This window comes from Ammospiza caudacuta, chromosome 4 (genome assembly GCF_027887145.1).
Source record: "Ammospiza caudacuta isolate bAmmCau1 chromosome 4, bAmmCau1.pri, whole genome shotgun sequence".
NCBI lineage: Eukaryota > Metazoa > Chordata > Aves > Passeriformes > Passerellidae > Ammospiza > Ammospiza caudacuta.
Window position 1 is genome coordinate 11,540,047 of NC_080596.1, and position 25,565 is coordinate 11,565,611.

Here is a 25,565-nt window from a genome sequence, read left to right on the forward strand (position 1 = left end):
CTTGACAGCTCCCATCAGACAGAGCTCCCACAGAAGACCCAGGTGATAATCACCTTTCAGACACAGTCACTGCTTTCCTACATTCCCACCACAACAGGCACAGGCTAAGGCAAGCTGGCAGCTGGAGGAGTGAGTGTAGTTTGCAAGGTTCAGCCTTCATTTTCATTTGGGACTGAGGGGTGTACAGTGCAGCCATCCCTACCAGCAGCCACAGTGTGACTGGCAGCCTGAGGCAACAGCAGCCTTGCAGAAAGGAACAGAAAAGTGAACCAGCTATTCCAATGTCACCCAAACAAATCCAAAAAGGGAATCAATTTCCCAGCTTAGTTTAACCATGTTTTCACAACTAAACAGCATGCCATACATTGCCTAAATTAATTCAATATTGCAGATTACTTCAAGGGTAAAAGGTGGCTTTAGCATGTAACAACAAAATAATCAGATACAAAAGCTGAACTTTCTTTCTTTGAAATTTGACTCGTGACTTCAATAAATTACAAGAATCTGACTGGAACAACAGTCCCCAGCCTATCCTGTAATTGCTGCAAAATATTAGGATCAGATATGCTGAATCACAGGAGATTACACAGAGCATTATGAAACACTGCTGTGCATCATAACTATTGCAAAGTTCCTACACTCATTTCAGTGTTGTGTCCACTACGCAAACTGAACTACTGCTGAACTACTGAGGCAGTGTGGTTTTGGCATCTGCTGAGCTTGGCCATGTTTTCAGCCAGTGTTTACATATGCTAGTTTACAATGCCAACATTTCACCTTGCAACAATTTTACAAGTACTCAGAAGAATTTTCAGTGAATCTGAACAGTTTCTACTACTGAAGTGTCTTCCATTTTACATGTTTTATTCTCTTCCTGTAACATGACTGACTTATGTTGAAAATTTCAACCAACCACTGCTCAAAGGACTCTTAATAATATCTCATTTTCTTCCCTTATATTCTGAAGTTTTTGTTAAAAATCCTAAGGCAGAGAAAAAGAAACCTGAATTTTTTGACACAATAAGGGTGACTGCCTTAAACAACATTATGTAAATGATTTAAGCTGAGAAACATAAAACTGATTTATACAGCAATCTAGATAAACAGCTCCATTAACATTCACAACAAGCAAATTATAAATGACTCCTCCTGTAAATTCATACAACTGTATTCAAAAGTCAGTGATTTATAGCCATATATAAATCAGACAAGTTTATAAACTACAGGCAGGAGAATAAAATCTACCCAAAATATGTCAAGAAACCATTTAGACATTCATTTAGACATTCAGTTCTCATACAGTGCTCTAGCTGAGATTGGGATAGGGTGCTTTTTTTTGAAACTTATCATGCTGCTCACAAAAACCAGTAGCTCACACTGGAAGCTGCAGAAGGGTCGCTGCTAACTCACTAATCCAGTACCCAGGAAAAGGCACAAGGCATAGTGTCCCAGGCAAGAACCTGCTAAAGGGGATCTCCTCTTCCTTTCTCTGACATTCTTTCTTTGATTAATCAGTAAGACTGTCCTTTCCTCCTCACCCTTCCTTCTACAGACAAATACAACATTTTTCTTTAAAAGCCTACAAAGCAGCACCAACAGCCCTGCAAAGATTCTATGGTACAGAGGGTATGTGACTATGTACCCATTGCCTGAGCATGAAGAAACAAGGATCAGCTTTACTAATTCCACAAATTAATTTAAGTAAACATTATGATTCGAATCTTTACGTTTCTTGTGAGTTAAGTAGCTGCTGTATGTGACAGTAAGACCAGTTATATGGTGGCAGAAAAAACTGGCCCATTCCCAAAGAAAAGAAAATGGCTTTGGTAAAGTCAAAAGCCTTCTGACTATCACTTACTGCTCAGTGCACTGTAATTTGTATTTCCTGAATCTTGGCCCTCGTTCCCTTGTCCACAATGCACCTTCCAGTTCTCCTACTTGTCAGATAAATAAAAATTCACTAATAATGTTAGAGAATTGATGCAATACTGTAAAAAAACCCCAAAAAACAAAAAAAAACCAAAAAAAACAACCAAAAGAATCCACACCACAAAGGAAATGCCATTCTTGTAAATTAGTAAAACAGGACATAAAAGTACAAATTAAAAAACCTAATATTGCTCTATCTATCATGTTATTAAAAAAAACCAGACCTTCTGATTTCAATAAAAGGAAGGAAGGAAGATTGTGAAGAAGATACAAACACAATCTTTGTTACTTCAAAATCACAGAAACACAAAAATGTTTGGCTGGAACTCAGAACTGCAGGAAGACATAATAAAACACAACTGATTTGGGCCCTACAGAACCAAAATTCAGACAGCAGACTGAACAGGAAGGCTTTTTTCTATTATAACTACTATTGTATTTGCTATTTCCACTGCAGTCTCAGGATTTTTTGGAGTTCAATCTATGATTTTTAACAATATTTTTAATTATAACATAGTATCAGCTTCAGTGTTCAATATTTGGTTTATAAAACATTTCACAAATGAGACATTTTTGATACAGATTGGTTGAGGCTTCCTACTCTTCCACCCATCCTCCAGCAGATCCCTGTCTCATTAGATGTCCACCTGAGACTTGCAAAAGCATCACATGCTATCTTAGAATCACCAAACAGTTGGGGTTGGAAGGATTTAAAGGTCATTTAGTCCATCCCCCCTGCAACGAGCAGGAGCCACTCCAACTTGACCATTAAATAAGTAGTTTTTATACTTCCTTTGGTAGATTTTTATTGACAGGCCAATTCTCTCATTTATTCCTAAAACTTTAGTAAGAAAAAGCTCCTCACTGGGAGTTAACAACTTCTTTTATTTCCAGAAACAGTAGTTCATATTCTAATGTTTCAGCTATTTTTACCCTAAAACTTGCATGGTGGCTTTTGTAATTCTAACACCTCTGGTGTTTCCCTGGTAGATCATTCAGGTGAAATGGCAGTGCCCTTTGCTCATTTAATATATTTATTTTTTTTTTTTCTTACTTAAAAGAACCTTTCTGATGAGGATGGTAGGCTGAACTTCAGCTATTTTGAAGGAAAAAGACAAAGGACGAAAGCAAGGGAATGGGGGAGTTCCAGAGCAATGGAAATTCACCACTGCCACTCACTACCTACAGGAGCAGTACCCATGGACATCAAAATACATCTTCCAAGCTCCCTAGCCTTTTGGATATTTCAACTTTGCTGTCTGCATTTCTACTCTGTGATGAAACAGCATCCAAGAATCTACCAGGCAGATCCTCCTTTGACCAGCAGCTGTGTCTAGGAGATTTATGTCCTTCATTAACAGATGCTGCACACGGTCCAGCTCTACAAGAAAGCAGTAACTACACAGTAACAGATGATTGAAATTCAAAAAAAAAAAAATCCTTTCTGTTCACCTATCTGAAATAAGGGCTGGTTTAAAACCAGGTGGGTTTTTGAAGAATTTTGGCCTCTACCTGCTATCATATCAAGGCAAATTTATAAAGTAATAAAGGCTGAACTTATGTAAACAGCTCACATCTGTATAACAGGTTTTACAGATAACATGTATTTTCAGCCGGAGGATTTTAACACAGACTTTGAAATAGGGAAGGCCAATTTAATTTCTCCATTTACTATGATGACTCCACACCAGCTTCAGTAGCAATGCTCTGAGTTTCACTCAGTATTTCAAAGGCAAGGCATACTGTCTATACACTGTTTTATTCCTTTCCAAATGTTGTTATTCAGTACAGGAGTTATTTTCTCATTCAGGGTAGTAGAACATCAAAGAAAGATTTAGATACTCCTTTGGTGTTGTCTGCAAATGCTACTGTAAAATGCTACTGTGAAAGATGTGTGTTAGATTACTTAAATCATGAATGGTTAAAAGAAAATGGCAGTAATATAGTAGTATAAAGCCACAGCCATGTAAAAAATAGCACCAGGGGTAGAAAGGCTTCTGAGGCACCCACAGATTAAGAGCAATGGGATTATTTCAGAAACCAGGTAACTTTTTAAACTTCAGGGTATGCTAAGGCTTGGGAAGAATCTATTTTAGAAAAATACTACATTCCTCTGATAATCTTACTCTTCTTTCTTTCCTATGACCCCTTGCAAGTTCTGTAGTCCCTTAAATTGTTCCTGTGCGTGGGCTCCATTTCACAAGAACGGTTCATGGGCTCCATTTCACAAGAACTGTCTGACAAATGTAATGATAAAAACTACATCGCACAAACCCACCTGAAGTGACCTGCAAGTATTAGGTTACCACAAGTGTTTCCGAACTATTCCAGGTACAAGGCATTGCTGAAAGAGGCAAAGCTTGACACTAATTCACAACTCTAGTCTTGATGGGGATGTGTCAATCCTTAGTCAAATTAACTTATTTAATGTCAAATAATGTACAGAAAGAAAAGCACAAAAAAAGCATATAAAATAATATTTATGTTACATTAAGTAAACAATAGAACTAAAGATAAACACAAGAACTAAATCTTTCATTTATTGTCACCAATTCCCTTATCTGCAAAGGGGAAAACTACAATGATGTGTTTCATAGAGGTATTTTGACAACTGTTCAGATTTGTGAAGTTCAAGATGGAACACCAGATAAATGCAGACGAATTTTTATATCAACTCCAAACATACACATATATTTATATGCAGACATATGTAAAAGTGAGATGACTGAATATATTCTTGTAACCTATAAGGCTGGAAACATCTTTATACAGGAAGGAATTTAAGACAACATAAAGTTTATTAAAAACAAAACTGTTTTCTCCTGAAGATTAAGAGTATGGACTACAAAATTCAGAACATCTTCAGGGGAAATTAAACACATATGTATATTTATACTTAAATGGATATTCATTCTTTTTGGCAAATGATCACTGGCAGACATACTGGGCAATATAGCTGGATTGTGTTTCTGAAAATACGTGATTCTCTTACATATTTCTCAGCAGCTCACAGCTGAATATTACTCATGGATCTCAGTAAAAAACTATATTAGGAAATCCTACAGTGTTGTATCCTACAGACAAAGCATTTTTGAAATTGGCAATCTGGATCAAAGCCCACAAACAGAATGGACACTTCCATGCTGTACTCAATAGTAACACCACTGGCAATACACAAAATACTCCAATGAAAGTAACTGCTGCATTTTCTGCCTTTTTCTTCCTTCTTGAAACTTGACCCATACTTATAGGAAAGAGTAACATATCAGCACAGCTCTTATTGCCAGAATCAAGTCAATATAAAAAAACCTAAAGCATTTCTACTAACCCATCAATTTGCTTCAAGTAAAATTTCAGTTCACAGGAGTGTCACTTTAAAAAGGGAAATATAAATTTTGAAGGTTTCCTCTACCAGCCTGAAATCCAAATCTCCCAGGTCTGCTCAAGTTTACAGGACTTTCAAGCATCTAACACAAAGCATCACCAGCCTCTGAAATGATAATGGCTTTCAAAGGAACTCTGATATTTTGAAAACCTTGCAGAAGACTAATGTCTTAGACATCACAGCATTATGTTCAAGTCACAATGAACTTGATGAAATACACGTTTTTACACCTCCTATTTTTTTTTTTTAATAAAGCTAGTGAAACTACTGGAATCTGCAACAAATTGAACTGGATTTCAAAGCTAAAATACAGCATGAAGATCACTAAAAATAATAAGCCAGCATGAGTTTAATATCAAATTAAAAACATGTGCAGCAGGATAGTAAAATACTATATAATATTCCTGAACACAGTTCAATATGTTGCTTTGACATAATCCCTAATAGAACACAGAACACACGAGTGTATTTTTGCCATATGTAGAATAAGGAAGAAAATATGAATGTCGTTTGATAAAGAAATTATTTAGGAATACAAGAAATATTTCAGAGTCCTTAATTATGTTTTGACAACCCTTTGTAATGTCATAATGGAACTACAATACTAAGTTTGTAATTGGTTTTTTGTACTCATATGTACTCTGTTAAGCTAAGCAAAGGTTTACCAAATTAAGGCTTGCAAGTAATTTTTGCTTCACAGTTTCTCACTTTCTGCTAGAAGATCTACTATGCCCTGGTGACAGCTGGAACTTCTAGATGAATAGATGGAATGCTAATGTGTGATTCCCCATCACATTTATACTGGCATATGTAACAAGTGAATCACATCTTCATGTTTATTTTATGAAAACAAACACAATTCTTTTAAAAAATTAATGATGCTATGATGAAGAAAAGTTGGTAACATCCTACAAATAGAAAGATCTCATGCATATTTTCTTTTAGAGTTTTAAATATTAGTTTTATGTATCGTCTAATTTCAGGGCTTGTTTTTTCAGACTAATGGTATCATAAATTGTTGCTATGTGAACTATGAAATGAGGAGATCAACTTCTAAAAGTTTTGCATCAAACTGTTTTCTAAGCCCATCTTCCAAGCTTTCTTTATCTTTTGCATACAGCTATTCCCAAAGGAGATCTGCAGATTCAGAAAAAGAAGCCACCCTAAAAGGAGCAGAATTTATTTTACAAGCACATCCAGAGCTGATAATTATGTTGCATGAGGAACCCTTTTCACAGAATTTTGTAGAATTAATATCCTTACTTTTTCTGTTTGTAGAAAATCAAAACCTAGACTGAATTGTAATTGTAAAGTTAACAAAATTCAAGTTTGATACTTTCTGAATCAACCAAGAAAATAAGAAATAAATTATCTGTTTCAGAAAATGCTGTGGAACATCTGAACATCCCATTTCAGCACCAGATAGTTACTGAAATTGTAACTCAAAAGCTTGCCTGCCAGAGCAAGTAAAAGAACACAGTAGCACAGTTGTGGTAGGAGTCTGGCCTCCTCCTGGTGTCTGACAGAGCCTGATGAGCAGAGCTCTAAAAAGTCTAATTATCTCCAACTTAGTCCACTTAGCAGGGTACTGTAGGGAAGTCATCAATCTGCCATTAGAGGCTCCTTTGCAATTCCTGACAAAAGGGTGGGGAAAGACAAAAAAAAAAAAACATGTTGAAAGCAGAGCATAGTATAAAATTTTAAAAGAATTTCTTTGTTGATGATTGGAAGTTTTACTCTGCTCTGCCTTTTTAAATTATGTGTAGCACTTCCTTAGTGTTGGTACAACAGATAGTTCAGAACAATTTTCCCCTAAATCTCCAATTCTGTGCTCTCTTCTTTAGTAACCAAAGAATCCTCTTACTTACACTAGTACTGTCTGCATAGCCAAGAAAACCATTTACTATCCACTGCTCTTCTGGTTTACACATGTGCCCCTAGTCTACCAAGGGAAACTGAAGTGTTTTATATTTGGAAGTGCTCATTGTTGTTGTAAATGCCTTTTAACAAAATTAACTTCTATTTTATGACATATGAAGCTGAGAAAGCATCACACTTAAAAACAATTAAATGCACAATCTCCTTCTGAGAAGACACATTTCTGGCTTCTTTTGTGCCATAAACACTTATGTATATGGCAAATGAAGTTTTGAGCATGATTTCTTCTCTTAATATTCTTTGATGTGGTTCCTTTTAGCGACTAACATAAAATGAAAAGCCATGAAAATGGCATTTGTTTCTTCTTGTTCACAAATCAATATGGGCTGTTTCCTAAAAAGTTCTCACAATTTCAATGGTGTTCACAAATGCTCTTACCATTTAAGAAAGGAAAATGCCAACTAAACTCAAGCTCTGCCTGCTTAAAGACATATGAAACAGTACAAGTTTGTTTATTTACGTGATGCCCTCAGATTAATTTTTGATCTCATAATTTACAGTAAATTGTTATTAGCAGCAAAGGCATAAAGGATTTATCTTTATTATTTGTACAAAGAAAGTAGGAAAAAGACTTTTACAAGTTACTACCTAATGTTAATAAACTAATTGTTGAAGTTTGACAGCAAAATTTGACCTACAACTTGTAACTCAAAAGCAGATCAGCATTTGTGTAATCAGGCTGAGTAATACAATTCTGCAGAAGTTTAAAAAGGAGCATAGGGTATGAGTTTCTAGGAGAAATACCCCACGAGATCATTCTCCACAGTCAGAACAGCTGATGGCCTGGGTACAAGCACTGGAATTCTCCCAGGAACAGTAACTTCTCTGCACTGTGTATCTGAAAGTGAACTATTGCTACAGTCTTTGGCTGATTTTGTCTTTCCTAAGTGAATTTCTTGCCTCCGTCCCCCACTCTCCATGGAAGTAAAGAGTCTTGAGATATTCATGACAGGAAACTGCTAGAAAAAAAGGAATGTGGAGTTGACACCTCAATTCATGGTGATCAGAACAAAATAAACATGTCCAACTCTACCAACCCGACAGGCAGAGGCCACTCTGCCGCAATGGTCAATAGGACATTATGTACCTTGCCCATAGCCTAAAAAGCCATGAAAACACACACAATCACTTGATGTTATCAACTGCCCCACTATTGAATGGCATGCACTGAGAGCAATATTGGACAGGTTGTGGAATGCAGATGGCTATCCAAAACTACCAAAACTGAAAGGGAAGCTCAACAGGAATTAAAACACATTTTGTTCATACACCCCCTTTACCATCCTTCCTACTGTCAGATACTCTGTTCTAACATCTAGAAGTGTCCTTACGATCACAGTGCTCTCTAGGAAGTGATAAATATCTTCCCTAGACAGCTGCCTTCCAAATCCACTCAAAACTAGTGTCTATGGCCTGCTATGTTTCTCTGTCCTTTGACAAAAACCAGAAAACTACAAGCTAAAATGGTTCCCACCAGCACTGTTGACAGCACAAGCCAGTAACAGCCAGTTTAACCATGAATCAGAATCTCTGTCATCAGAAATTAAAAATACTGCAGTCACATACCCTGATGCTTGATGGTGAAAAAAAAGACACACATACATTTGTCGCTGGAATTGCTATGGAAACCTTTATCATGCACCAGGCACTGGGAAATTTCAGGCTGTTACTACATCACGTCCATGGATGTCCCACACAAAGGAAAACAAGAATCTCATGAAAACAAGTATCAATCATTAACACTTTGTCCATTTTTAATGCAGACTTGGACAGCTACCAAAGAGAAAGAGAAGCATCTGTGAGGCTGCTGTATGTCAAAGTCCCACACAGAGAGTGCTCATGTGTGCTGACATGAGAGACAAAGCATGTTGGGCTAGAGATGGGCCAGGGAGAGGATACTGCCCCAAAGAAGGAAACAGTTGGCTGGCTGAGACCAAGTCAAGCAAAACACCACCCCTACCCCACACTTACAGTCTTTAATAGTTTTAGTTCTGCAAAATTTTTTTAAAGGATTGTTTTTTCTTCCTTCACCATGATATTAAATGCATGGCTTCTACTATTTACATGAACCTTACCTCTGAACAACAAAAAAAAGTTTAAAATAGTCAGCATTCTCTCTTTACCCAGATAGCACATGTATTACAGAACTAACATTAGACTAGAAGCTAAACTTTGTTCTCTGACAAGCAGGAATACTTCTATTATTTAAAAAGAGAAAGTATGGGCAGAATTGGGTTGTATAGATTTACTGCGAGAAGAACCCCTCATGGCTGAAGCTAATCTAAATACATATTTATATTCCAGATAAGAAAAGGCAAGGGGTTTTTTTGGGTCACTCAAGAGTCAGAATTTAATTTCAGCAAAAATATTAAAGATTTTATTACTTGCTCTTCTAAAGAAGAACACAGCTTATATGGTATTTAAAATAGCTTTCTTTCTAACAGAAAACCAAAATCATAAGAAGAGACTTTATTTTTTTAAAGATTAGGCTAGAAATTCTTTAGTTTTTTATTGTTACTTTTCAGAGATGCAACAAAACCATAAGCTTCTTCTGGAAAAAAAAAACAAACTGCCTGTAAGTTGTAATTAAGCTTGTTGTTACTTAAAATGGGAAAATGTGAAGCAAAATTATATTGTGAAAAATTATCTTTATCTTGAAGAAAATAAGCAGTAAAAAAATGAAAATGATAGGAGGATGTGCCCAGCAATTATGTGTGTGTTAGGTGAATACAGTATGTACTTTATAAAACCATAATGTAAAAGAACAGAGATAAATAAAACAGCAAGTATAGAAATTATTAGAATTTATCCCTCACCTTAGCATGGACTTGCATGGCTAGGACACCAGAAACTTCCTAAATGCTTCTCCAATCAGCATAAAAATTTTGTTCTTTGAAGCCATGAAGACTTTACTTAGTAACCAAACTGATCAATACTTTAAATTTTGAGTTTCTCAGAGACGCAGTTAAGATCAGAGAAATTGCAGACAGTCAGAATAGGCTGGAATTTCTGCATTACTTAATGACATGCCAAGGGGTTTTGATTTATTTTATCTGTATGGGAATGAATTCTGTTTTCCCTGGATACTTTTGATTTTTAAAAGTCTTGAGATTTTCAACCACATCTTCCAATATTTAAAAACTCCACTTTTAATATTTAAAAAATGCTGTTTCACCAAGTTATCTGGATCTGAGTTTCAGTTTAAGGGGATAAACTTCTAAATGTACAGCCTGCCTGTAGTTGCCTGAGAGTTGCAGATGTCAACACTGGCTAGAAAGCAATTCAGCATTCAGAAGGGTTATCTGGTTCAGTAGCTGCCTACAGTCAGAATCTGGAATGAGGAGGTACAAATGTGCACAGCGAGTGTCATGTGAGAGATTCCCTAGGTATCCAAGACAGCTGCCTGTGACTGACAGCTACAACCACAGCCCAGCACAGACTCCAGCCCGTACATAAAACAGCCAGTGGCTGAGGCCAGAGACGCTGGATCAATTCACACAGCAACAAATGCCTGAATGCAGACAATGTAACTGAGCCCAACCTGCCATGAGCTGAGCAGGTTTCTAGGTGCACTGAATATTGGCTTAACCTCCACTGACTGCCAGGCAGCCAGTGAAGGTTAGACACCTCATAGGTCAACACCTACACAACACAAGCTTCTGGGTTTAGGCATCTTAATGTAAAGCTGAACATGACTCTGTTTCATGCCCTTATGTCTTCCTCACCAGTGCTCCCAAAAGAATTATTCCTGGACTCAATCAGCCAGTCAAAATGACTGATTACACACATATCCTCCTGACACAATAAGAGCATCTTGAGCTGAAAAGGAGGAAAAGGCATTATTAAGGATAATGGTACATGTTGCTGAGGACAATGGTGATGACTCAGAGGTGAGCATTTCCACTGGAAGGAATTACTGAAGTTAACAATAAGAATACTCTCTCAAAACAATATGGGGGACATTTTTAGAGGGTTTTTTCTTCAGCTTGCACCTCACTTCTCTTACACCCTGATGAGATTTCTCTGCCTTTCTGCCCTTGAAACAGTGCTGAATGCTGCCATCTCCACGTGGTTCCTTGCCTACAGCTATCCCAGGGCGTTTCACGTAGAGATGTGAGCTCCAAAGACTGAGCAGCTGTTTACAAGCATTAGGCAAGAGACACTCTCTAAGCAACTGAAATATGGAAGGTGAGAGTCCAAACCCAGAAGGAAAGGACACGGGTGGCAGCACAAGTTAACATCAACTGGAGGGCAGCCCACAGGCTCCAGAATCAGCCTCAGGTCTTCAACAGAGCTACTTGTTTAGAGCTACAGTGCCACACAGAATTACAGTCTCTCTTCATCAGTACAGAGCCTGAAGATAGCTCTCTGTATAGTCCATACATCAAGAGCCTATTGTGAAATATTAGTGCCATGGGCAGTGGTCATCTCCAGTATGGTATGGATTTCTTACACAGTTCTGTTAAATGGAGCCTGGCACTGCAAGGATACTGTGCATTTAGACCAAGTGATTTAAGGGTTTGTAAATCAGTATGTCTTTCAACAGAAAATGATGTTTAGAAACTAAAAAATCTAAAATAAATGCTTGTGTCTCATAATGAAAATCTTTAAAAAATTACCAGTCAATATGGTGGTAAAGCTCTAACTTTCAATTATGATTCTGAAATACAAAAGACTCTTATAGAAATCCTGGTTTGGGCAACTAAATTGTGCTAAGACAGTTCCACAGACCAAAGCTTACTTCCCACAAAGCATACGGAGCATACAAAAAACCTGAGTTTCTCAACTGATTTCATTAAGTATGGCATTGGTACTGGCTTGGTAATTTATTTGTTTTTCATATTTCCTTGCTCTTCCATATTTTTTATAACACTCAAATAATTCACATTTCATTTTTGCTATATGTAATGTTTCCTTTTTGCTGCTCTATTTCTTCCTTAGAACTGAAGTTAGGTCCCTAGATTTCCACATCTTCAATTACAGCTCACAAACAAAGTTCTACTATTCTTAAATAAAGCAGAACTAATTCAAAACAGTGTATCTAATTAATCAAAACAGCTAGCAGTGCAATATTTAAAATAACTGAGGGCTGCCTGGATTATAGCAACATTATTAGCATGTGATTAATAAGCAGTTGAAGTATTACATTTGCTACACATTTGCTAAGTTATTTTATCTTGCTTTAAAGTTTGGTGGCAAAGTTTCAAGCCATAGTTTGGAGATTTGCTCTATTCAGTATTATGTTGTTAACCCCACCATCTGGTCAGACAGCTGAGGGAACTTAACCATATGTGGGGGGCATGTTTCTCTCTTGGGAAATATTTTTCTTACAGAATTATGCAAGGGTTATCAGTTTCTATCTTACTACAGTAGGATCAAAAAATAAAGTAAAATACTTTGTAGACAACCTGAGCTCAGTGGGCCCTTTATTTAACTGTTACTAATGTAAGAAAATAAGATGTCACTTACTTGAGGACCAGGCTGACCCTGAAAAAACAAGAAAAACAAAAGATTATGGAAAGTTATGACAAGGATGAACTCTTTAAATAGTAGAAAATAGTTACAGTTCTCTCTAATAAGGAGCTAACAAAATATACAGTGACTGCATTGAAGTCAGATTTTGGACTCAAGTTGATATTGAATTTGAGTGTTTTAATTCAAACTGATGAACTTTCTTGCAACAAACTGATTCTAGAAATAAATTACAATAACATATCAAAGCTGCATTTGAGAAACTTCTTATTTTAGATATCATTAACAATTTGGAAATGATAGGAGGACTTAATTGACAGTTCTCAAGCGAGAAAGAAGCCAGAGGTGCTGAGTTGATTCAGAGCAGGTATTATGGGTTGTTTGCTCTTTCATTTCTTTATTATGGCTCCCCTCCATACCTCAAGGAGGTGCTAATTATTTACTACTACTGCTTGTTGAATGAACCAAGTCTCAAAACTGGAGGAACACACTGCTGGACAAACAGCAGTCTTTTTGCCATTGCTAGAGGCACCATCATTTTAAGTGAGTATAAACCCCGATTTAAACCAGCAATTGTGGAAGGTCTAAGATGAGCTTTTGTCAGTCAATCCAAGAAGCCAGCTGATACATTTCCTCTCTCTTATTTATCAACATCCCCTTTAGATCACCCCTGGACAAGTGGAGAGGCACCCTTTGCACACTGGGGAACTGTATTTCTTCTTGCTGCAAGCCCATACAGAGCAGAATTCCTATCCCTAATTTCCCTACACCAGAAAAGCCAATGAAAGTCATGAATTATTTTAGTGCCCTTCACAGAAATTACTTGCATGAAGCAGAATTATTTTAGCAAACAGTACAGTAGCTGTGACTATAAACAACATGACCAAGACAATGTAAGACAGAGAAAAATAACTTCATATTTCTCCTCAGAGAATTCCTTTAAATGCCTAGGGCTACCTTAGCCTCTGGTGTTCTATGACAACTAAAATAATACTTCAGTTAAACTGAGACTATGTTTCCTTTTGTTGACAGAAACTGAACATGGAGACTTCTTTTAAATCATATAAAACCACTTCAGCTGGGAGGTACTTTTAAAGAGAACTGAAGCTTATCTGTTTGAACATCAGGAAATACTCTTTTACTGTTAACCAAGCATGGGACCATGGGAGATTGTGGAGTTTCCATTCTTGAAGACACTCAAAAACCATCTAGACATGATCCTGGGCAAACTGCTTGAGACAGCTCTACTCGAGCAGAGAGGTTACACCAGATGACCTCCAGAGGTCCCTTCCAACTTCAACTATCCTGTGATTCTGGGCAATTTTAGATGGGGTGGGAGGCAGAAGCATTTCAACTGGGAACCATTATCAACACAAAAAGCAAATGAAGAAATGCTTTTTATAGTAACTAATAAAACTTCTTGTGCCAATAAAAACCAAAATAAAATGGTATTTAAATGCACACAAAGGTTTTAAATTATTTTTTTAAATATATGGAATCACATTACAGAGGAATAATAGTAAAATACAAAATTATTGTGGCTATCTAATCTTTACACTGAATGCAGCATAAAGTATTCCTTGTTGGGGATGTTGCAGTTTTCTATTCATTCCTTAGAACAAAACTGCACCATAGAGAATATAAAACCCAAACTTACTGGCTGAGGTTGGCAGTTCAAGTATTAGCTAAAACTTTCTGAGTTGGTGAGCTCGATGAAATTACACATCATGCTGGGTTAATGAATATGATTGAGACTCCTCAGCACTCATATATTACCTCAATCTTCCCCTCACAGCAGGTTTTAAGCTATTTTATGTTATACTTGATCTTAAAATCATCAGGAATTGCTTATAGATGCAGTACTGGGCAGCCAGTACAATAAAATTGTATAAATTACCTAAACTGAGGTCTGTGCCTGCAAACTTTATACACAGAATTCAGAACACATTTGCTCACAAAAGTATCTAAAGTTGCAATAGATTTTGACCAGATCATTAAAGGCTGTCTCCAACATATATATATATATATATATATATATATATATATATATGTTTAAAAGCCCAAACTTAAAGGAAGATCTGAAATTACCAAAACGTTTCAACAAAGAGTTGATTTGAAGCTCTAGAAAGCAAATAAACTGAATATGTGCATATATATTTCAACAATGAGATTTGAAAATTGACTTTCTTTCCTTCATCTAAGACATAGAGGCTGCTAAGGGTCCACATGGTACATGCTATATGTATGATACAAGAGACATACACACATAACACAAACACATCCTGAATTGAATATGAGGTGAGGTTTGCAGTCATGCTCCCACAAAAGTGTTTTCTACTCTCAACAGCATCATCACTTTGCCTTTCTGGTACTGAGCATTTATAATTCTCTTATTTCAATACAGTCTCCAATACAGAAAAAGCTGGAAAATGAATTTTTATAGGACAACATTTTTTCAAGTAGACAGAAAACTCTATGAGATATCGGGGAATATAATCACTGCATTACTCTTTGTTTATACATGCTGGCAATATAAAAATTACCCTGCATTAAGCTATAAATGCAGATGCTGAATACAAAAGTACTCAAAAGCAGAATGATTTTAACCCCTTGGCTGCTAGCTCATTCCGCATGAAAGGAAATTTACATTAGTGAAGGTAATTATTTTCTGGTTTTTACAACGGTTCCTAATCCTTCAATATTTCTGAGAAGTCTTATCTACTCCTTGCCCTACTATCCACTGCAGTTACAGTAGAATTTTCCCTTCTCAAAAGCAATCCAGTAAGTGACACTACCCAGAGGGTGCAGCAAGCACTGAATCATGGAACTCATCATCTCTTCTTACAAAGGTATGGGTAGAAAAGCATCACAACACTGACATTTTTAATGGTAAAGGGTTATTGTCACACAACAGCAATTCAAAGTGTGGGACACAAAAAAGGGGCTATTAATTTTAATAATCTCTCCTTTTTGTATGTTGTGAAAGGGTCAGGAATAAAGTTCCTGGAGTTACTTTGGTGTTCATTAAAAACCCTCTAACATGAATTCAATCTGATATCATAACTCATTGGAGCAACCTCAATCTCAATTTATCTGCTTGTGTTCCCAAAATGGCCTCAGGACTGCTGAATGATATCAGTCTGGTTCACTGCTGCATAAATCGCCCCCAGTTCATGTCCCTTGTGGATTAAAATGTTTTAGCTGTAAGTCTTTCTCTAAATTTTAGATAACCAACAGGGAGAAAACACTGTTCAAGACTGAAAAGTCAGCATTACTCTGATTTTGTCTAATGAATATCTATTTGAATCTGTTACATACTCTAAAATTGATTCATTGATTCTAGCTACCAACTAATTGCAGTCTTTGCAGGCATTTAGGGATCAGTCCCACCACCACTGACTGGTTGGGTGCATTTTGAGGGCTGCTGCTTTGAACCCTGGACTATTGCTCATATACTTGATTATCCCAACTGAATGCTGCTTTTTATTTATTTTTTTTTTTAATCTAAATTACTGCAGTGGGTATAGCTGCATAATATCTCATGGTTTCAGTAAAATCTCCAGAACCATTTTCCCTTCTATATTCCTATTTGCTGGCTTAATACACTATTTGGAGGCAAACAAAGGGATTTGGCAACCTATTCTAATTGCCATGATGGAAGGTCTTCTACTGTTGACAGTTAATCCCTTCCTAGAAATTGAAATCAATATAAGCTGCTGATATATAAATTATATTAAAAGAAAAAGAAAAAAAGTCCATGGTGTAACTAAAGTCAACAGGTAAATTATCAATCCCCTAAAAGAGATTAAAGAAAAAGCTTATTGACTGCATTTGCAAGCAAGTTACTTTTACAGACAAGTTACTTAAAAGTAGAAAGAAACCTCAAAGAGCAAAGAAAGAGGAGAAAATGAAAGCTGACACTGCAAGTTAACAATTTGAGCTTGCAAAGGAAATGGAGCTTGTAGTAAGTAAAAGGATAAAAAAGAAAATAGGTATCCAGGGTATCACTGAAAAGGGGTGCCCTGGGAAGGGAGAAAAGAGAGAGAGTGAAAGGAACAGCAAGAGAAAGTGCCAAAATTGGATTTTCACACCTTTGCCATGGTGTTAATCTTTAAAGAGCTGGGAACATAAACTTCCAGGCTTATACATCTAAACATAGAGTTATACAAATATACACACAAGTACAATCCATTAACAAATGCACTGTATAAATTAAATGTTATTTCTAACTTAATTCAAGCAGCAGACCCGTAATGAATATCTAGAATATCACACAAATGCATTTATTATGTACATGAGGCTGTTTGGATTTAATCAGCCAACACAATCCAGGCACAGAAATTAAAACATAAGAATTTTTGAAAGAAGGAGGAGTCACAGAAATGTAGTCAGAAGTGATATCCTGCTGTTTGAAAGGCACCACCAAACTACCCTTGGACAGAGCAGCCAAGGAGGAACATCTGCCTTCCAATTTAATTCAGACAGAAAATGAAAAGTGAAGAGGAAGAGCAGGGCTGACCTCCATTTCCTTGCATAGACATAAAAGACTGAAGTGGCTTTTCAGCAACCTGTTAAACATCCATGCTACTGGATTACTACTGCTATGCTAAGTTATGCTGAAGGAAGCCAGTATTTGACTAATATACATTTCAGCATAAGAAATTACAAAAAGCAAAGAGGGGAATATGTGAGAGACCTAAATTACACTGGTTTTGAACAAATCACCTACCAGCTTTCCATCCATACCAATCGGACCCTGGGATAATCAAAAGTCAAAACAAAATGGAACAGTTAAATCAGAGTAACACTGAAGATGAGGGGAAAAAAAAACAGACTTGGGGAATACTGTGTACTTTAGAAGACGAGTAACTGTGTCAGCAGCTAAATGCAATACGTTTTGAGAATGAAGGCATAGAAAAGAAACAACAAATGAAGCAGACCTAAGGATTAATAAAAACAGCGTGGTGGAAAGTAGCCAGGCAATAGCTGATGTTTAACAAAAGACAGGTTCAACATGCAATGAAGGAATTGTTAGTCTGGCAAATCACAGTGGTCCAACATAACCAAACATATGAAATAATGCATCTTGCTTTATTATTTTATTTGTTATTTCTTTAAATAACAGAAAACAGCTACTTAGCTGATTTATGTGGTTGCAAAATAAAATCTTATAACTAATCTGTATTTAAATTAACATTATAGAAACTATTGTTAATAAGAAACTTTAGCTCACACCATCCGCGTGTATCCCTTAGTATCCGCAGGGATACTAAAGATTTCCACATACACCTTCTCTGAGAAGTCCTGTACCTTACCCCACTTTCTCTTTTTTTTCCCTTGGGAAACATGGAATTTTCCTCTCTAGTACTTTGCAAGTTACTTATTTTCTTAAGAATCCAGAAGTTAGTTGCAGTTATATGAACGCAAATTATACAAAGGATTTAAAGTGGATGTATACTGCTGTAACTGAGTAATTGGTCTTGTATCAACTTCCTTGTTTAGGTGATCAGAGGAGAGAGAAGAGGGCTAAAGAAAGCTGGAATTATTTTAAATGTGATGTTTATTTGCTGTCTCTTCTGACAATGAGCAGTCAGGTAAACTTTCACTGGCAATGGAATAAGAGCAGGCAAAGTATGGCAGCTTTTTCGGCCCTTAAATTAATGTTTTAAGCTGAAATCATGAGCTCTCAGGTGTTTGCCCTATGCAAATGGGACACTATTTTGTGTCTGCTGAAAAGAAGCTTTCGCTTAAATACATTCATACTTTCTCCCTGGAGCTTCACAGACACCCTCTCCAGTCTGCCCCTCCTAAACATACAGCCCCTTAGGGCTGACTGCTCACACTGCTACATTTGGATCACTGCTGCTGTGGAGAGAGCACATAACATATTTGCAGGGTTTATGTTGATCTATTTTATCCTTGCTGCATTTAGCCCCCTTCCTAAGCACTGTTTTGGCTTGTGTGCCAACAATCACTGTAAAAGTTTAGACTAATCACGTCTGCAGGGGTTCTGGTGACTACTTCATCCAGGAGTGTATATTCATACCTTCTATACTATCACTAATAAATAATAATATGTACTACATGTAGGTAGACATATATAGAGCTAGTTCCACAAGCTATCAAGAAAACAATAAGCACTATGAAAAACTGCGGCCATATCATCTAGTAAGTTCCCTAAGTATCTGTCTTCTCCCACCCTAGATCCTGAACTATGCCAAAAATTCCAGACATACTTAACATGAACAGGGACATCAGTTGGATGCACACATTGTCAAGCTCATTATTTTTGGTACAGTATTGGCTTTGTAAGAAGCCTGTGCACCAACCTACTTGTCAGATCCAATAACAAGTTACTGGGTCTGGGGAGCCCTGTGGGAACAAAATGCCTTATCTCACTTTCCCGCCAGCCCTCGCTGGGGTTTCCTGTCACATCATGAGTGGGTGACATGCTGAGAGTGCAAAACAGGTCATCAGTATCCTGGCTGTCTGCATGACCACTGCCTTATTTATGTGCTGACATCCTAGGGAACTTTGTGACTGCTGGAACAACCTACACTATCTTTCAGATGTCATCTCTGATGAGTCTTTCCCTGGTAGCAAGGAAGAAGAAAGCAACACTATCCAGTGGATTAAAATGGTAGAGCTTTTATTACTAGGTTTCCTCTGTGCCTCTTGATTCCACACATGCAGCACATATGTAACACTTACTAATTTTCTCATAATCATTTAGCAAATTTCTAAATACAGTTCTATACACCCCCAAAATTAAGGCATTTCCAAGTTATTAGTTATCCCAGATTTTTTCTAGCACTGGGTACTACAGGATATTTACCTAGTAATATTTACACACACAGTCTGCTGCAGGTACAGAAACAAAGGCTGAGCTAAACTCTGGCTATGAATAACTTTACTTCTGGAAAACAAGCTAGAGATATTATCAGTAAAACACTCAACAGCAAGGTTGTGGTACGCATATAAAGTTCCTCTCAGGGCTTCATGGGACAGCAGATAAGTTTAACTGTTAGGTCCACAGTAAGCTTAGCCCAAAAGATTTAAATACTCTTATGATGAATGAATGCAGACAATGATCATGCAAGTATTTGCAGAAGGAAGGAAGGGGGTTAAACTGGTTTGCAGGGACCATTCAACAGCTCTCACACCTGCCTTAGTGATTGTATTGTCAATATAAGCACTGTTTTTAGGGAATGTTTCTTTATCATAGGAAAAAGAAATACTATTTGTGCTTCTTTACAATGGTAGGTGTTTTAAAACTACTATTGGATTTTTGCCTGCTCTTTATCCACGCTACATAGCTCCTGTACTTGAATTAAAGGACTGTATGTAGCATCTTGAAGAGTCTCTGAAAGAAGATTCAGAAATTCCCAGCAGACTGTAGAGAAGCATCTGCTTCTCTACAGGAATAGAAAATAATAGGTATTTCTCCCATGACTCCATTTTTACCAGGGCTATTTGGTCTGACATCTCAAAAGGTCTTCTGGGATTTGCTTTGTAGAATACAGGAAGAAAGCAAAACTGTCTTGAGACACACTGCCTTCCAGAAGGAAAAAATACTGTGAAACAGAATACTATTCCTTCATTATAAAAATACTGACTCTTTAACAGTCAAACAGGCAATTTCTTTCCTTCTTTCCTCAATTACTTCTTTCTAGTGTTAGAAAGAGAGAGAAAGCACTTTTTAAAAAAATATAAAAGATTAGAATATCCACAAAAAATACAGGCTTGATGACAAAGATGAGTTGAAATAGTACATGATGTTGCTTCAGGATGCACTGAGAAAAACCCTATATATGACAATATTTATTGAAATTCATTACAAGATTGCACTGGAATTCCAAGTAGTTGTCTTGAAATAAGAAAAATTTAATTTTTTCATTAATTTTTAGAGAAAGAATTCAAGCCAAAGTCTGTCTTTGACTTAACCCTCAATGTCTTCAGAGCCATGCTACGTAGATCAAACTACTTTCTATAACGTAACTGCCACTACAGATTAACAAGTAATTTTTGTCTAGAAGTACCAAATATATGGTCTTCCCTAACACAATCCCTGTAGTGCAGTTTAAAAAATTAGACAAGACAATGAATCATGAAGAACTGGATGACTAGGTTCAGACAACACATGTACACTAAGTATTTTTTCACTTACTGCAGATAGTACAGATGGTACTAAAAGTGTTTCTTCTGGACTGTGCGTTTCCCCTCTAGGTTTCCACTACCACTTTTAAATGTATGCTAGGGCTGGATGCAGCAATTTTTGCTGGAACAGAGTTAAATTTCTTTGCAGCAGCTCATGTAGGGCTGTGTTTTGTACTTCTGCTGAAAATGGTGTTGATAATATAGAGATGTTTCAGTGAGAGCTGAGCAGTGCTTATGTAGCATCAAAGCCTTTTCAGCCTCTCAGCCCACCCCAACAGAGAGGGGAATGGGGATGTGGGGAGTTGGGAGGAGACACAGCTGGGACAGCTGATCCCAGCTGATCCAAGGGATATTCCACACCACAGTGCATCATGCTCAGAGCATAAAGCTGGAGGTAGAAGGTAGAGAAGGAGGCACAAAAAGGAAGAAAGCTTACATTCACAGTGATGGCCTTTGTCTTCCCAGATAACACTAGGTGTGATGGACCTATGCTCTCCCACAGATAACAGAATGCCTGCCCACCCATGGAAAGTAGTGAGTTAATTCCTTGTTTTGCTTGGCTTGTGTGCACACCTTTTACTTTAACTATTAAACTGTCCTTGCCTCAACCTACAGGTTTTCTCACTTTAGTGTTCCAAATCTCTCCCCCATCCCACCAGGGGAGTTTGAGTGGCCGTGTGGGTGCTGAGTTGCCAACTGGGTTTAAACCATGACACTATTTACTTACACTCTTACATGCATCTGTTTTTCCCCTCAGAACCCTCAAAAGTTGTTTGTACAGTAGATTTCTTTTTTTTCAAGTAGTACCCAACTATTTACTTAGCACTTAACTACCTGTCTAGTAACCCAATTATGGACAAAGACAACACATGGGAGGTAGGAGAGTATGAGTGGCATTTCAGGCTGGTTTGCACAAAGTAGCTTCCACTCCTCAAGAATACTGAAAATAGGATGTCTCTCAAAGAAAAATGTTTAGTGCTTCACTAAAGTAGCTGTTTTCTATTTAAGCAATATCTTTTTGCTTTTTTGTTACTCTGCAGGTAAAAATTTTAAGGATTTTAGAGTTTTTGTTAGAAAGTGACTGTGTAAGCAGGTGCATCAGAAACCTTTGGAGAGCTTCTGTCAAATAGATGGCAAATGTTATTACTTAAAGTAGATCTAATGTGATAATAATTTCTTCAGAAATTTCTCACTGAAAAAGTAAATCAGATGTTGAAATTTACAGTGCAACAGAAGAATCCTTCAAGCAAAGAAAAAGAAGGAGGTATGGATTATCTTCTTACTCTTAACTTCTCCACTTATACTTCAGTGATCTTTTTCAATTCAGGAATACTCAACAGAACACTGAGTTGTGAGTCAGGACAAATAATATGCAGAAAACAGATACGATTCCTTTTTTTGTAAGCTAAAACCCACATTCTATATACAGGTGTTTTTTTATTTGATCTTTTGTTCGTTTTGATTTGGTTCTTTAGGAAATCAGAAACTCATATCCTGACAAAATTATGTGACTAAATTTTTTCACATTTATAAACTATCTAGTATAAATGCAATTATTAGATTGTTACTTGCACGTGCCTGAAAATCTCTCATGTTAACACACACACAATTGAGATTCAGGAGAAAGTACACTTCAGCTTCACAGCAGCTGTATGAGCTGCATGCCAGTTACTATGTCAGACTGAGCTTGAAAATACCTGTGTGGAGGGGAAAAAAAAGAGAATCTGTCCCAAGCTGCAGATTTGCACATCATCCCATCTAGGCTCCGGTGAGGTGAAAGATGACACACTGCCTTTTCAAAACACCCATTTCAATTTTGGATTGATAAAAGTCAAAAAAACCACCACTGTCAGGTTTCCTCATCATGATACTATTAAAATGATTCATTTCTTTCTTTGTTTAAAGGATGTATTTCTTTCTTTTTTCCCCTTTGTTTAATTACAGGCTTACCAAGGATGACTTTACTAGATTTAATACAGTATTCCTAGGAAGGATATATAATTCCTAGCAAGTCTGATGAAATTCCTCTTTAGTGAAATTTTGCTTTAGAGCTATGTGAACAATGAACACAGTTAAGATCATCAACAAGCTAAATCTCTTCTACTGATGAAATATTATTGCTTCTTTTTCAACAACTGAAAATGATTACTGTTAAGATCAGTGGGACACAATAGTCCAGGCACAGAAGTCACTTGCTCCATGTGTGAGAAAAGAAAAGTGCACTAAATCATCCTGCAACAAGTCTCTCTGCCCAGCAGTCAGGTTATTACTGAGAAAAACTCCAACCAAACAAAAAAAAAAAATCCAGATCGTTTGGGCAGGAGAAAAATTTACTGTAAAAAGAACAGACTAAAAGAGTACAAGAAAGATGAGCTGAGCCTCTCCAAAACCCCTTTACTGCAAAAATAAAAATTACTGACAATGATAAATGAAGCACTACAAGGCTCTTCCAACAAAGCCAATTTCAGAGTTTCCAGAATTCTTCCCTCAAGCAGTTTGTATCAGTTACTACCTGAGACATAAAATTCAGCTAGATGGATCATCACCTGGAGATTGCAAAGTATAACTGTGTTCTGAGGTAGAGATGTAGAGGTCTAAATGAAATTAGTTTCTTTAAAAACAAAATACTGTGTGTGCTTGATTTTCTTGATCAGAAACTTATGTATCTCCATCCTAACTACTAGAGGCTTGATCACATTCAGCCTTCAGAAACACCTTGTTTTTTCCTAGACTCATTCAAAACACTGGTGCAAAATGAATCATCCAAGATCTGAACTACAAACCCTCCTGAAAACACATCACTGATTTCATTCTCATGGAAAGGCTTTCTTAATACCTTGATAGAACTATCCTGCAATCCCAACCATTTCTCACTTGTTTGCAAGCCATGTATCAACTCTCTTATGTAAAAAACTCCTACAAGATCGCCTTTATCAAACCAACAAGTTTCCCTAAGCATACCATGGGCAGCACAGAAGAGTCCTGGAAGCCACGTCCTGATAAAACCAGGAGAGTGATGAACTGCAGCACCACGACTAAGGCTCCATCAACCAGAAAAGTTACACCATGCTGAAACTGGGTTCTAAGTATTAGACTTCAATTCCTGAACATAACCAGAAGTTATTCAAATTTACATTTTAATCCACCTGTCAAGTGCAGGGCCTTTAGTGCAGAGAAATATGCAGCATGCACATGTAAAGCAATATGCCAATGTTAATAGTTATCTGCTGAGGAAAAGTGGCAGCTAACACATATTTTGCTGATCTTGTGATGTGAAAGAAGATGTTTGCTTTTTCCATATTTTTTAGGTACTTTGAATTAAAAGAAACAAATGGACACGTGACCTGAAGCCATGAATTTCATTAAGTGACTCTAGTGTCCATATTAACCTAAATTAGGTGATGGAAATTATCAATAATGGAGTAAGATGAAAGATGAGGAACGGTTTTAAATATTCCAAAGTAAACCAGAAGTGCCAGGTACCATTCCCTAAACTTCTTGAAGCAACATAACTCTACACTGCAAGACTCTCAGCTGAGAGCCCTACCTGCAGTCTGAATACTCTTAATAGCTCCTTGGCAATTATAAGATAGACTGGTTATGTCTAGAAGTAAGCAAGTTAAAGAACAAAAGAAATTGTTCAGAGTTTGGCTATTCAGGGAGTGGCTGAACTGCAAAAATGCTCAGCATATGGTAACAATAAGGGAGCACAAAGAGTTCTGTGCAAGAAAAATTATAGCCACAGCTTTACAAAAGCATGTTTCACAGATGAAAAACAATTGCCAAGATACTTTTTATTTCTATAGTTTATGCTGGAGATCTGAAAGGCAGTTTCTTGTGGTGCAGATGCATTTTTTGAGTATCTCAGCACTATGGCTGCTCTTGCTGCTGAAATTCATATGTATAAGAATCATGAGAAAGAGCTGGACAGATCCAAGCTGGAAGGAACTTTGTCTCCTCAAACACTGTGGGTGGACATGCTTCTGTTTATCATGGCCAACACTGTAGCTGTTGCAAGTATATATTAAACAAGGGGCCCTATATGAGTGTGAATCCCAAATGGTGGAGTACCTCTGTTGTCTTCATACATCAGACTAGCAAGAAGATTATTTCCAGACAGTTTTCCTCCTTGTAGCCTAAGCCTCTTACCAGCATCTACTACATTCACACAGTCATATCTGTATGACAAATTACTGCAGAGGGTAACTACTGTTGACCCCAGAAAGAGTAAGAGCAACATAGTTCAAGCCATGGTAAAGAATGGAGCCAAAATGCTTCACCCATCCATAATCCATTGAAACAGTCTAGTGAAGTTTTGCAGAACTGTGTGTTTCTGTAAAAATACTCAGTTATGCTACTGAATTCCAGCATAGCTTAACAAGTACTTGAACATGGAAAACATTCACACGGACCAGAGAGAAAACTCCTACATTCTACCTAAAACTTCTCTTTCACCCAAAGAAATTGAAACTCCTGTATTGTAAATAGAAAGCACATGGCTAATTCATCAATGCCAACATCACTGGGTGATTGTATTTGATGTGGCTGCTGCCATGTTGATGAGAAAACAATAAACTGTGAAAAATGTCACTTCTCAAAAATTAGCTGGCTAGCCTTCAGTAGGAGATAGATTGTTGTAACAGCTGTGGTATGGTGACTTTGATGAATTAGATTTTTGTTCTTC

General features: G+C 37.0%; 1 protein-coding gene across 1 annotated transcript in view; it reads right to left on the reverse strand.

The window, feature by feature from the left end:
* COL25A1 (collagen type XXV alpha 1 chain) overlaps window positions 1-25,565 on the reverse strand; it is a 291,973-nt gene that overhangs the window by 101,871 nt on the left and 164,537 nt on the right. Inside the window, exons 6-7 of the mRNA XM_058803801.1 lie at window positions 17,454-17,480; window positions 12,722-12,739 (exon numbers count right to left, since the gene is read on the reverse strand). Of these exons, the coding sequence (XP_058659784.1) occupies window positions 12,722-12,739; window positions 17,454-17,480 (45 nt within the window). The remainder of the gene's footprint in view (window positions 1-12,721; window positions 12,740-17,453; window positions 17,481-25,565) is intronic.